The sequence below is a fragment of the Physeter macrocephalus genome, chromosome 6, assembly GCF_002837175.3.
Source record: "Physeter macrocephalus isolate SW-GA chromosome 6, ASM283717v5, whole genome shotgun sequence".
NCBI classification, from domain to species: domain Eukaryota; kingdom Metazoa; phylum Chordata; class Mammalia; order Artiodactyla; family Physeteridae; genus Physeter; species Physeter macrocephalus.
In genome coordinates this window covers 46451657-46465487 of record NC_041219.1, presented here as the reverse complement: position 1 = coordinate 46465487, position 13831 = coordinate 46451657, and the positions used below count along the sequence as shown (strand labels likewise).

Here is a 13831-nt window from a genome sequence, read left to right as displayed (position 1 = left end):
CTTCCCAGCCCTGCCCTGCAGAGGGTGATGTGCTAGCGTGACAGGAGATGCTGAAGCAGGAGCTGGGCCGGGCCTCAGGCAGGACGCTGGGGCTCGAACCCTGGACAGACTTAACCCGGCACCACTAACCCTGTGCCGCAGTCCCTGTTTTAGGCACAGTTTCCGGCCGTCTCTTTCACCGCCACTCGTTTTGGTTTGTTCACGACGCTTTCCCTGCCCACACCCCCAAGAGCCCGGCAGGCCCACTGCCGTAAAAGGCAGGGTGCTAAGGTGGGCAGACGGGTGACAGCCTCCCAGGACACACCGTGGGCAGCGGCCTAAGAGGATTCGGGAAGCCCGGCGTCGGGGTCTGGGTCTGCCACTGGGACTCGGGGTGACCGTGACCTCCGAGGGTCGGCCCCTGAGGCCCCAGCCCTCCCCCAGAGGTGCTCCTGCGCTCAGGACGTGGGGTCACTGACCTTCCTCCCAGACCCGAAAACTGCTCTGCTCTCTGTGGTTACGTGGCTCAGACACCCTTGTTTGCACTGAGTCATGTGATCGATCTACAAAGGCACCTGTGCTTTCTCCCATCCCTTCCATTCCGGCTCCATTTTCCTCTACTTGTAGTTCTTATCGTTCTGCCCGCCCAGGTCATTTGTCTCGCGGAAAACAACAGCGCAGTGGCAGGAAGGCCAGCCGTGGGCCCGGCCTGGACAGGTGGATGGACAGACGGATGGAGACACCGGGGGTACCTCTGACCACACAGGCTCCTCCCCTGGCCGCCACCCTCTGTGCTGGTCCCTCTCCGGGGCCCGAGGCGCCGGGTCCTGGGGGCCCCCTGCCCTCTGCGTGTCCCAGCTTTGCCCTGAGGATTTGGTGCTGGCTCCCCACGCCCGGGTCACCCTTCTCCTACCCCGTCCCCACCCCGTCCCCACCCTGCTGCCTGCACCAGACATGAGCTCAGTCTTGGGAGCGCCCAGTTCCTCTCTTGCACTCTCCGACCGTCCTGGCGGCTGGGTCACTGCGCCCTCGTCTGCACCACACGCCGCGGGTGTGGGCACTGGCCTCCCTTTCGGCAGCGCAGACGGCCCCGGGCCGCACGTGGGGCTCAGGCTCCCAGGGCTCGGCCTGAGTTTAGGAGAACGCTGCCGGGCATTCGAGTCCACCCCTCCTCCCTCACACCGGCCCCTGCGACCCCTCACATGCGGGCAGCCTCCCCCCCTCGCCTCCCCAGCGCACCCGCACCTGGTCCTCCGAGGACCCCCGGCGCCTTGGTGAGAGCGGCCCCTGCCGGGCCCGTGCCCGGCTGCTCTGGCCGCCCTGCTGCTGCCCCCGCTTGCGCATGCGGACAGCTAGTGCAGAGCCTCCTTCCCACGTGCGCCCAGCCCCACGGCCTCCCCCCGAGCTGAGCCCCCGCTGTCCCCGGCCAGGGGGCTCTGCAGCCCGGGGGCCCCTCCTCCAGCTGCTCGCTTACACACAGAGGCCCTCCTGTCCCCCCAGCTCGCGCCCTCTGCCAGCTCCCTCAGAGTGGTCCACAGACCCCTCGGGGCTCCTCCCTGCCGGCCCCCCGCGGGCCCAGGGGCAGCCAGGCTCTGCCTCTCCTCCGGGCCTTTCCCCAGCGGCGGCCTCTGCTGGGAATAACCCTCACGGGTGGTGGTTAAGAGCTTGTTCAGGAGGTGAACAGGCTACGAGGGGCGATGGCAGTCTCACCGCTTCATCGTCCAAATGGGGAGGAGAGCAGGGCCCACCGCCTCGCGGGCGATGGGAGGAACCACAGGAAGTGCATGAGGCGCTTATTGGGGCCCCCCTGCACACAGTAGGCCTGCGGCTTGGGCCCTTGGGTGAGGCCCCCGAAGGCAGGTAAGGCATCCCTGCCTTTCTTCACGGAGAAAGCACGGAGGCACGGGGTGTGCCCAGGATGTGCTCAGGTCACATGGGTAAATGCAGGTATGGGGGGGGTGCCAGCCTGGGGTCCCCCTCTGCATGGCGGCCTCACTGAAGTGGTCTCACTCCTTCCTTCACTGAAGCACCCGCCGTGTGCTCTCAACACACACCCGAGTGACCATCATCCAGCGCCCAGCAGGCTCCCTGTACCCCTTCTGTCCCTGTTCAGGCCTCTGTCCTGCCCCCTCCCCGAGCTCCTCAGGCTTTGGAGGGGAGGCTGAGAGAGGCCCAACCTGGCTTCAGTGTAGTAAGTATAGGGGGGGAAACATTCTTTTTCCTTCTACCCTCCTAGGTTCTCTGGCTGAGGCCCTGTAAAATTAGACTGACTAAAGGCAGGTTGACAAGAGAAAAGCAAACACAAGTGTGTTAACACGTGTATCGCACATACACGTGGGAGCACCCATGGTTAGGACCAAGGTTTCTGTAGCATCTTTTTTTTTTTTTAATAAATTTATTTTATTTATTTATTTTTGGCTGCGTTGGGTCTTGGTTGTTGCGCGCGGGCTTTCTCTGGTTGTGGCGAGCGGGGGCTGCTCTTCGTTGAGCTGTGCAGGCTTCTCATTGCGGTGGCTTCTCTTGTTGCGGAGCACGGTCTCTAGGTGCGCGGGCTTCAGAAGTTGTGGCTCGCGGGCTCTAGAGCGCAGGCTCAGTAGTTGTGGCGCACGGGCTTAGTTGCTTCGCAGCATGTGGGATCTTCCCGGACCAGGGCTCGAACCCGTGTCCCCTGCATTGGCGGGCATATTCTCAACCACTGCGCCACCAGGGAAGCCCTCTTTTTAATAAAATTTATTTATTTATTTTGCTGCGCTGGGTCTTAGTTGCAGCATGTGGGATCTAGCTCCCCAACCAGGGATCAAACCCAGGCCCCCTGCATTGGGAGCTCAGAGTCTTACCCACTGGACCACCAGGGAAGTCCCCACAGGCAGAATTTCTTCTTCCTGGGGGAAACCTCAGTTTGGCTCTTAAGGCCTTTCAATTGGTAGAATCAGCCCGACCCATGTTATACAGGATAATCTTTATGGAAAGTCAACTGATCACTGACATTAATCACATCTACAAAATACCTTCACAGCAGCACCTGGATTCGTGTTTTTTTGCTTTTTAAAAAATTTATTTATTTATTTAATTTTGGCTCTGTTGGGTCTTTGTTGCTGCCCGCGGGGCTTTCTCTAGTTGCGGCGAGCAAGGGCTACGCTTCGTTGCGGTGCACGGGCTTCTCGTTGCGGTGGCTTCTCTTGCTGCAGAGCGTGGGCTCTAGGCGTGCGGGCTTCAGTAGTTGTGGTGCACGGGCTTAGTTGCCCCGCGGCATGTGGGATCTTCCCAGACCAGGGCTCAAACCCGTGTCCCCTGCATTGGCAGGCGGATTCTTAACCACTGCGCCGCCAGGGAAGTCCTGGATTAGTGTTTGATCGAATAGCTAGGCGCTATAGCCCAGCCACATTGACATAAAACTGACCATTGCAGGTTTCAGTCAGCCCCGATGGCCTAGAGAATTTTCCAGTTTAGTAGAAATGAAGAATCAGGAGCCAACGTGATCTAAGGCTTGATGTGCATCCTAAATCTGGGGGAAAATGCATTTAGGAAAAGCTGTCAACCTGTCAGCTTTCTCCTGGGGACAGGATTTGGAGTTGGTTTTTAAATTATTACGGTTTCTTTTTTAAAGTAAGTTCTCGAATTAAGTATTCCATGACTACAAAGATACACACAGCAGAATGGATTTTCCCAGGTGATGCCCCCATAAAACCAGCACCAGAAAGTCTCCTTGGGCCCCTTCCCAGTCATTATCTCCCATCGTGAGGTCTTCTCAAACTGCAGTCAGCACTGCCTGTTTTGTTCTTTTTTGTGTGTCTACATTTTCTCACTCAATATTGTATTGGTGGGCTTTGTCCACAGGGTTGTTGTGGTGTTGTGATTTGCTCATTTTCAGCGCTACTTTTCCGTTTTGTGAATACACCACTGGTGTGTATCCATTCTCTTGTTGAGACTTTTGGGTTGTTTCTGGTTTGGGGTTATTATGAATGAAGCTGCTATGAACAATCAGGTATGAGATTTGGGGGAGAACATCTGTGCACTTTCTGTCCTATGTACCTAGGGGTGGAACTGCTGGGTCATGGGGTGTGTGTCTTCGGAAGACATTGCCAAAATGTTTTCCAAAGAGGCTGTAACCACGGGCACACTCACCAGCAGCGTGGGTGTCCCAGTTCCTCCCCCTCCACAGTCTCACCGGCAGTGAGTGACGTCTGTCTTTTCACTCGAGACCTGCTGGCGGGTGAACAGTGCTATGATGTGGCAGCATACCTTTAACCTCATTCCTTGATGACTAACACATCTGCACGTCCACGCTTTTATTACTGACCTTTTCCAGATCCTCTTCTGTGAAGTCATTCGCTCCTGTTTTGATCTTCTTTATCATATTGATTTGTAGGCGTTTCCTATATATTCTAGATACAGACCTTTGTCATAAACTTATATTGCAAATGTCTTTTTTCTTAATTAATTAATTTATTTATTTTTGGCTGGGCTGAGTCTTTGTTGCTGCACGTGCGCTTTCTCTAGTTGCGGCGAGCAGGGTAGGGCTACTCTTAGTTGCGGTGCGCGGGCTTCTCATTGCGGTGGCTTCTCCTGTTGTGGAGAACTGGCTCTAGGTGCGTGAGCTTCAGTAGTTTGGCACACGGGCTCAGTAGTTGTGGCTTGCGGGCTCGCGGGCTCTAGAGCGCAGGCTCAGTAGTTGTGGTGCACAGGCTTAGTTGCTCTGTAGCATGTGGGATCTTCCCGGACCAGGGATCGAACCTGTGTCCCCTGCACTGGCAGGCGGATTCTTAACCACTGTGCCACCGGGGAAGTTCTATGTTGCAAATATCTTTTCCCACTCTGTGTTACCTTCTTCTCTCTCTTAATGAACAGAAATTCTTAATTTTAGTGTAGCCTAATTTATCAATCATTTCATTTATGGTTAGCGTTTTTTGTGTCCTCTTTAAGAAGGCTTTGCGTAACCCAATAAAGATATTCCCTTGTTTTCTTCTAGAAGCTTTGTTCGCTTTTCTCATTGTTTGATTCTCAATACACTGGGAGTTGACATTTATGTATGGTATGGGTGTCACCAAATTCAGGTTTGGCTGCTTGTTGCTCAAGAATCCAATACTGATGGGACTTCCCCGGTGGTCCAGTGGTTAAGAATCTGAGCTTCCAGTGCAGGGGGCATGTGTATGATCCCTGGTTGGGGAACTAAGATCCCACATGCCACAGGGGCACAGCTCCCCCACCAAAAAAAAGAAGAAAGAAAGAATCCAATACTTAGAGACAAGCGTTGGGTAAAAGAAAAGATAGCTTTATTGAGGAAACTTGGAATCCTGGGGAGAAGGTGAAGTCATGTCCCAAAGAAACAACTCCCCTTTGTTGATCAAGGGGCAAGAGTTTTTTTGTTTTGTTTTGTTTTTTAAATATTTATTTATTTATTTATTTTGTTGTGCTGGGTCTTAGTTGCGGCAGGCGGGCTTCTTAGTTGCGGCAGGTGGGCTCCTTAGTTGTGGCATGCAAACTTGCAGTTGCGGCATTCACGTGGGATCTAGTTCCCTGACCAGGGATCCAACCTGGGCCCCCTGCATTGGGAGTGCAGAGTCTTAACCACTGTGCCACCAGGGAAGCCCCGAGGGGCAAGAGTTTTTAAAGGGTAATTTCAGGGGTGCATAGGCAGGAGCGTAGGGAGGCTACGTGCAGAACAGCACAGTTAGCTCTGAAAATCATCTTAAAATTGGTCATATGGTAGTCTGATCAGGGTCATCTTGATTATTTTAAACACAGTTAATCTTCAGTTTCAAGGTCGGTTTGTTCTCATTTCCTTGAGGCCAGTTCCCTGAATTGTGTAAGATGGAGCAGCTTATGTCATGGCTACAGCCTGGTCATCATGTAGTTAACTCCCTCCCCCGGTGGGGGTTTCAGTACCTATAAAAGAGCGCAAAGGATGCGGCTCAGAATATTATCTAAAGCCCTTGAGGAGGAACTAAAGGTCCTTGACTTTGTTTAATGACTAAACTATTATTATTTTGTCTTGTTTGACTATTTTCCTTTGCTTCTGTATTTTTTCATTTTTCTGATTAAACGTATTGTTTGACTAAAGTTTTTCTACAGACAAGAGGCAGGCAGAGGACTTTGCAGGGGTGGTTCTGTCCTAGGAAGGCCCCGTAGGGCCCTGCTCCCTTATATGGGGAATGATGTTGAAACTCACTTATATCCACACGGATATCCCATTGACTCAACACCATTTATTAAAGCCGTATGTTATTGTTACTGTTGTTAGTTTTTGAACTCTTACATGTTATTTTTCTTATTTCAACAATTGTGAGGGACTTCCCTGGTGGCGCAGTGGTTAAGAATCCCCCTGCCAATGCAGGGCACACGGGTTCAAGCCCTGGTCCGGGAAGATGCCACATGCCGCGGAGCAGCTAAGCCCACGAGCCACGACTACTGAGCCCACGAGCCACAACTACTGAGCCTGCGTGCCGCAACTACTGAAGCCCACGCACCTAGAGCCCATGCTCCGCAACAAGAGAAGACACGGCAATGAGAAGCCCGCGCACCGCAACGAAGAGTAGCCCCCGCTCGCCGCAACTAGAGAAAGCCCGCGCGCGCAGCAACGGAGACCCAGTGCAGCCAAACGTAAACAAACAAACAAATAAATTTATAAAAAAACGCACACACAATTATGAATCTTCTTGAAATTTTCCTTAAAACTGAAGGACCACACCTGTGCTGGAAAGACAAGCAGGGCCTAGGCAGCTGCTACCCTGAAGTCGGCCCCATTTGCTGAGCCCTGCGGTGTGGCTGGCCCTGCCCGGGCCTTGCCTGTGATCCACTATCATCCGCGTTCTGCCGGGGAGGAGACTGAGGCTCGGGAGCCAGGGGACCGGCCCGCAGCACACAGGTAGTGCGCACACGGCAGGGCTGGAGTTTGAATCCGGACAGACCCAGCCCCGTGGCTGTTTGGAAGGGGAGTGGTGATGACAGTGACGTGCACAGGAGGAGACTTTACAGCTCTCAGAGCGTCCTGCGACCAGAGAGGGGCTGGGACTCTGGCCCACCTTTCCCGGCTGGCTCCGGCTGGAGGGCAGGGTCTCGGAGCCCAAAGAGAAAGGCAAACGCACCTGAGGAGGGGACACATTTCAGGGTGGCTGTAGCTGAGACATTCCTGGGGCTTCCTGGAGGAGATGGAGACAGGGTTTGGAGGGTAGGGGTAGTGGTGGTAAGAGGGTCTCCCTGGAACTCACCCAGAAGACCGAAGGCGCTTCGGAAAAGCCAGGAGTATGCCTCGATGATTTCTTCCTCCTGCTCAGAAAAATACCACATCAGACCAGGAAAATCCAGCCATGGATTAGGAGACATAATTGGTGTGTAATCTGCTTGTCTTATCCATTTGGAGAGTGGCACAGCAAGGAAATCTGCCAGAACTGGAGCCAGATGCCCAGATAATTTGGTTAGGGCCAAAGCTGTGTGGACAGACAGCCTGACAAGTGTCCTGGGAGGACAAGGGAGTGAGGCCACGGACCACAGAAGCACAAGCCCTCACGGCGAGAGGGTTACCCTGTCCACCTCCATGGTGCCCTCCCTGCCCAGGCCCCCAGGTAGCCGGCACTTCACCCTGAACCTGGGAGGGAAGGGTGAATATTATTTCTAGTGTGAGGATGAGGAAACCGAGGCTCTGAATGGCCCACAGTCTCCTGGAGGATGAACAGCTGAGTGACGCCCAAGGAGGCCCAAGGCGGGTGGACCACGGGGTGTGTGGTGGGGAGTCTGGCGTGGCCTCCGGCCCCTTCCTCCTCTGGCCTAGAGGGACTGGGGGGCCCTGGCGTCTCTGCCCCTCCTCTCTCCCCTGGCCCCGCAAGGGGACCCAGGGACGATGCCTCTCGATGCTGCCTGAGTACCAGGAGCGCCTGTCACCCCCTCCCACATGTGTCTGTGATACGAAGGACAGCTTAAAGTCCTCTCTTGCTTCCTAAATGGTTGACACATTCTGGGCAGCAACTGTCCAGCTTTTCTGGGGAACCATTTTTAAGTCGATTAGGGGACTTTTTCTTTCTTTTTTTTTTTCTTTTTTGGCCGTGCCTCGTGGCCTGCGGGATCTCAGCTCCCCCAGGGATTGAACCCGGGCCTTTCACGGCAGTGAAAGCCCGGAATCCTAACCACTAGACCACCAGGGAACTCCTTAGGGGCCTATTTTTCTATCCTGCTTGGCTTTACTACAAATAACAGGTCTAAGCAGCTTAAAGCCGGGTAGCCAGAGAGAGAAAGTTAGATCCCATTAGGGGCAGCCTAATCCTGCCGACTTGTGAGACAGCCAGTGCCCCGTGGCGCTGTGGGCCCAGCCTCAGGACCCCACGAAGACTGAGCGGGCTCTGAGCTCGGGCGGCAGGACGGGGGCCGGCGGGTGTTCGCGGCTGGCACGGCCCTCACTCTCCGCTCACCCCGGCCTCGCCCGCTGGGAGGCCTCAGCAATTTTTATAGTGAAATGTTGGCCGTGGGCGACCTTGCCTTGATCCTGCTGTGTCTGGGCCCCCTGCCTAAGGAAGAAGGTGAAGAAGGCGCTTGGCTTTCCCAGAGGCCTGGGGTCCTGGGGCCCAGCTCCAAAGCCCGACTCAGCCCCGGCTGCCGGCCCCTTGCTGGCTGCAGTCTCCCTTCTCTTCCTCCGGTCCCACCTCACAAGGCTCGGGGAGGGCGACGCGACCTGGTCATCTCGCTCCCTCCCCGTGTGTGTTCTAGATTTTGCCTTTTGTTTGGTGAACAGAGGCCCAGAGGCCCTGGCGCCGAGCCAGCCCCCGCAGTGGGTTCTCAGTGGACGGGCAGCCAGAGCGCTGGCTGATGGGAAAGCAGAGCTCAGGGGGTTGTCGTTTATAACGATGAAATGAAGTTCCTGTATTACAGCAAGATGAGAAAAATTTAAATATAAACCTTTTCTTTGTCCGTTTGGGCCTCCTCCCTCCCCTTTAGTGTATATTGTGTGTCTGCGTTAATCCGACCTTCTTAGGAGAAAACATTCCTTCTTAATCTCACCAGAGGTCAGAAATCCTCAGGAGGTAACCTTCCTTAACCTTGTAAGAGGCCACAACGACCTATGACTTGCTTTCCACACGTAGATCTGGATTGTGTAAACTGTCGACAACATATCACTCGATGTACAGCCCTCTGTCTCCAACACTTAACGTCACTGTGCCTTGACCTCTCACGGGCGGCAGAACAGTCCTCAGAGCTTTCTGAAGGACTGTCTCCTGGGTTATAACCCTCAGGTTGGCTCGAATAAAATTTTCCATTTCTGTCTCAGATCGACCATTGTTTAATTTTTCATCAGCAGTAGTGATGAAGGACCTGGGCCCAGGCTGAGGCCATTGGTCATCTGCCAGCCATGGACCTACACTCAGCGTGACGAGAGGCCTGGCTGGATCTATGCCTGGCCTTTGACAGGGGCAGTTGGGCACCTGGAGAAACCACCCAGCAAGATGGGACATGCTGGGGACACACCCGTCATCCCCAAAAGGGGTGGGGGGGCAGGACCTTCGGTGCCCAGGACGCTCACCATCGTGCTTGGTCCCGATGCCACCTCCACACACACAGGGGACCTGGAAATAACAGTTGCAGGGACACTTGGGCAGCCCTCAGGTGCAGTCAGGCAGCATCTGAGCTTTACAAGATGATCCCATCTTGTTAAGAACAATTACTACGAGGTACATACTCTAAGGAAGCAGAGAAGCGATACAAGCTCTACCTTGTGCCGAGTTCCTGCTGTGAGCAGGTGTTCCCGTCCACCCTGAGAATGTGCTGTGCAGCAGTAATTATGCTTATTTCTGCTTCAGAGAGATGACGTGTTTCACCCAAGGTCCCACGGGGATGGTGGGGCCCGGTGGACACTGGAAGGAAACGCAGGCCAGACATTCTTCCCACAGCCAAGCCCCGGCCTACGAGAACTCAGGAGAGCACAGGGCAGGAAGGGAGATGTTTTAAGGCCCACAGGAGGGCTCAGGACCCTCACCCACGGAAAAATCCAAACCTCGCTCCAGGGGGAGCTGCACCCTGCGCGGCCATGGCTTTTCCTGCTGCTGGGCGGGGATCCTCCTTCCCTCGTCAAGAGGAAAAAGCTGAGGCCCCGAGAAGGCCAGGGGCTGAGCCAGGACCACACAGGCTCAGTGGCTGAGCCAGGCCTCCTGAGGCTGAGGACAGAGAGCCTGCAGGAACGGGTCCAGCCAGGCCTGGCGACCGGGCGGCGATGCAGGGGCACCCCAGCCTGGCTCGGGGGGTGGTGAGGGCCAGCCACCTGGCCCGCGAGGCTGGGGAGGGTGGGGGAGCAGCTCTCAGGAGAGGAAGGGGCTGGGGGAACAGCAGAGTGGCAAGTCCCTGAAAGTCTGTGAGCCCGCATCCCGCCCAGCTGTGAAGCCAGGGGAGCTGACTTTGACCGAGGCAGCGGCACCATGTGTGCAGGGGCCAGGGGAGCTCAGAGGAGGTGTCTGAACTTTGCAGTTTTGTGGAAATGAAATCGAATGGGACCCTGTGGGGCTCCCGGGAAGGGAGGCCCTTTTTGTCCCCCATTTCTTGTAGGCAAGACTCCCTGAGGAATCCAGGACCTTCCCTGAGTTCCAAAGGGCAGATTCAAACAGTTGCCAATTAAGGGAGGAGCAACCAAGACACCACCTGAGGCGAGACTAACGGGGCCAGAGAAGATTTCCTGAGGGTGACCTGGTGGTGAAGTGGTTAAGACTCCGGGGCTCAGGTTCGGTCACTCTTCGGGGAACTAAGATCCCGCATGCAGAACAGCCGAACTAAGGTTAAAAAAAAAGGATTACCTGGGGTGAGATTAAAGGAAGAGAGGCCCTGCACACACCCTAATGTTAATCAGCAGCCCCACCCTTGAACCATTGCTGTAAAACTCCTCACCAAACTCCCCTGGCTTGGGACACATAGTTTCCAAGGATAGGAGCCCGCTGTGGCCCCCTTTGCCAGGCAAAGCCATAAAGCTATCCTCTTCTACTTCACCCAAAACTCTGTCTCCGAGATTCAGTTCTGCACCGGTGTACAGAGAAGCTGTGCTTTCGGCATCAAAAACATACCTAGGTTTAGATTATTTTTATTTATTCAGCTTAATATATGTTGTGATTCTTATATTTGTAGATTAATGACTTGCACCATTTCTGGAAAATTCTCAGCCATTATCTCTTCTTTTCCCACACACACACCCCAGCCCCCCGCCCTCTGGGACTCAGGTTAGATGGGCTATGTCTTCTTACTTCCGTCTCCTGGTCTCTCTGTGCTGTGTTCTGAGTAATGTCTTTATATCTCTCTTCCAGCCATACCCTCCAGCTAATTCTTCTGTGTGTCTAATGTACTGTTTAAGCCCCTCTTGGTTGAGAATTTAATTTTTAAAAATTGTATTTTTAATGTCTACACGTTCTATTTGGTTTCATTTTAAGTCAGTTTGACCGCTTTGGATGGTCTCTTGTTCCCTGCTCATTATTTTTACTCCATCTTTTATATTTCTAAACATCTGAAACTTGGTTTTATAGTCTAACCTGCCAGAAGCCAGGTTCCTGGATCATCAGTAACCTGGGACTTTAGTGCCCTTTGAAGATCCCAGCTTTACGTGGCTATAACGAGTTTAGTTCTTCTTTCATCCCACGCGGGCCTGAGGGAGATGTGACCCTTTCCTCTGTTCCCTCCTCTCAGCGCTGCTGGGTTGTCTCAGTTCCGCTCTGCTGTGCTCGCTCTGCTCTGAGCCTGGCTGTGGCCTCGGCTCACAAGGCCTGTGGCTGGCTCCTGGCACGGGCAAGTACAAATCCTCTTTGGAGGGAAACGTCCCCAATTCAAGCTCTCTGGATTTCCAGATTAAGTTCAACAACATATGAATTTACAAAACACACACACACACACACACACACACACACACAGAGGCTCTGACAGCTGAAATTACACACGAGAAAATTAGCCATAATTCCCCCCACACCGAAGACTACAGGTAGTAGCTATCAGACTTAGACTATAAAACCAAGATTCAAATGTTTAGAAATATAAAAACAGGTTAGACCACAGCGGGCTCCTGTCCTTCCACCTCTGGGCCTTTGCTTAGGCTGTCTCCCTGCCTGCAGCGCCTTTTCCAGCCAAATTTTCCTCTCTTCTTTCTCACCAGGAAGCCTCTCCAACGTGCCTCGCTGGGGCGGAAGCCTCTGCTGGGCTCCCGTGGCCCCTGGACGCACTGTGCTGCCCTGTCGACTGGCCTGTCCCCCTCACTGAGGCGTGAGCCCCCCGGGGTGGCCAGGTCCCCAGCCGGCAGCACAGATCCTGCTCCGAGGGTGTTCCAAGAGGGTCTGCTGAATGAATGAGAGAGTCTGCTGCTGCGAATACCCTGTGCTGGCATGAGCGTGGCCACAGCCTTAGCCCCGGTAGCCTCTGAGGGTCTGGTCGCCCTGAGGGAGCCCCGGGCCCCTCACCAGTGCCCCGGGGCGGTATGGCCGTGGCCGAGGTGGCGTGTGGCCTGGCCCAGTCCAACAATAGCGTTCCCACTGTTAGTGGCAATACCCTGCGAGCGTGGCTCCCAGACGCGTCCATGCCGGGAGGCCCAAGGCCTGAGCGGCAGCTCTCGACTCCCTTCTCTCCAGGCTCTGGGATCAAAGGGGGCCCCCAGGGCTCTCAGCCTCTGGCCCAGGCGGCAAAAGGCCTCCACCTGCTTGGAGCTGAGACTGACCTCAAGTCCCTGGGGATGGAGTGGGTGGGGGAGGGGGCGGCCTCTAAGGCTCCCCCCCAAGGCCTCCTCTCCCTCCCTCTGGGCCTGGTCTCCGTCCTCCCTCGCAACCCTTTCCCTCTCTGCCCCATCTCTGGTCCTCTCTCTGTATCTTTCCATCTCTCTTTCATCCTCTCTTTCCCCCCGCATCTCTCTCCCTCTCTCTCACACTCCCCTGCACCCCCAAACCCAATCTCCAGGGATGCTCCCAGGCCCCAACCTGACAAACCCGAGGGATGAACACAGACCAGAGTGTTGTCTTCTTGACCACAGGAAATCAATAAAGACCAGAGGGAATCTCCCTCAAGCAAATTTCCTAGGAAACTGGGGGCAAACAAAGACCAAATGACAGAAAGAACAAAGGCTCCAAGAGGGGGAGACCAGGTGGGTCTCCTGCCAGGCCCATCCCCAGGGCCGAGCCTGAGCCTGGCACCAAATGCCTACCCCCACCCCACCAGGGGCTACAACTCCAGTCTCTGGGGGTAGATATCCGTCCGGGGGCCCCAGATGTTCCCTCCAATCCCCTGGGGGTCCTAGGAGGGGAGGTGAGAGGGGGCAGGTCAGGTGGGCACAGGTGGAGCTCCCCGGAAGCACTGACGTAACCGAAAATGAAGCATCCGTCCTCTGAGTGGTCGGTCAGCAGCCCGGGACTGAGGGCACTCTGGCCCCAGCCCCGTCTGAGTGTCCCCCGCCCCAGACCCTCGCAGGTTTTCAATTTCCTGCCACACCAGATGGCCACTGAGGGGAGGGTCCTCCCAGAGGGAGAGAACACGCTGACCAGCCACGGAGCGTCCAAACCACAGGCAATGGGCCGAGAGGACCAGTCAGAACCCAGATCCGGGATTTTGCAAACTGGACCCAAGGACGAGAATGTCACGTTCCCCAGGTGGAACTTGGAAGCCTTTGGCAGAGCCGTTCCTGACCCCATGGAAGAAGCTGGTCCCTAGGAGAGATCAGGACGGGGGGTGGGGGGAGAGCCCTCTTCTTCTGGTGGGGGCAGAGAGGGGTGGCATTTGAGCCCCAGTTTGGGGGCATTTCTGCCTTCCCCAAGATTTGGATTTGAAGGGGTTCACAACATGCTACCCCCAAATACACCGCTCTGAAACATCGATTACTCTGAGCTGAAGGTGCTTGAGGAACAGAAGATATAGCAAG

General features: G+C 55.0%; 1 protein-coding gene across 1 annotated transcript in view; it reads left to right on the top strand.

The window, feature by feature from the left end:
• The window catches only part of ARFGAP3 (ARF GTPase activating protein 3), a 56908-nt gene extending 43814 nt beyond the window's left edge, over window positions 1-13094 (top strand). Inside the window, exon 14 of the mRNA XM_028490692.2 lies at window positions 12086-13094. Within this exon, the coding sequence (XP_028346493.1) occupies window positions 12086-12196 (111 nt within the window). The 3' untranslated portion in view covers window positions 12197-13094. The remainder of the gene's footprint in view (window positions 1-12085) is intronic.
• The last annotated feature ends 737 nt before the right edge of the window (window positions 13095-13831 follow it).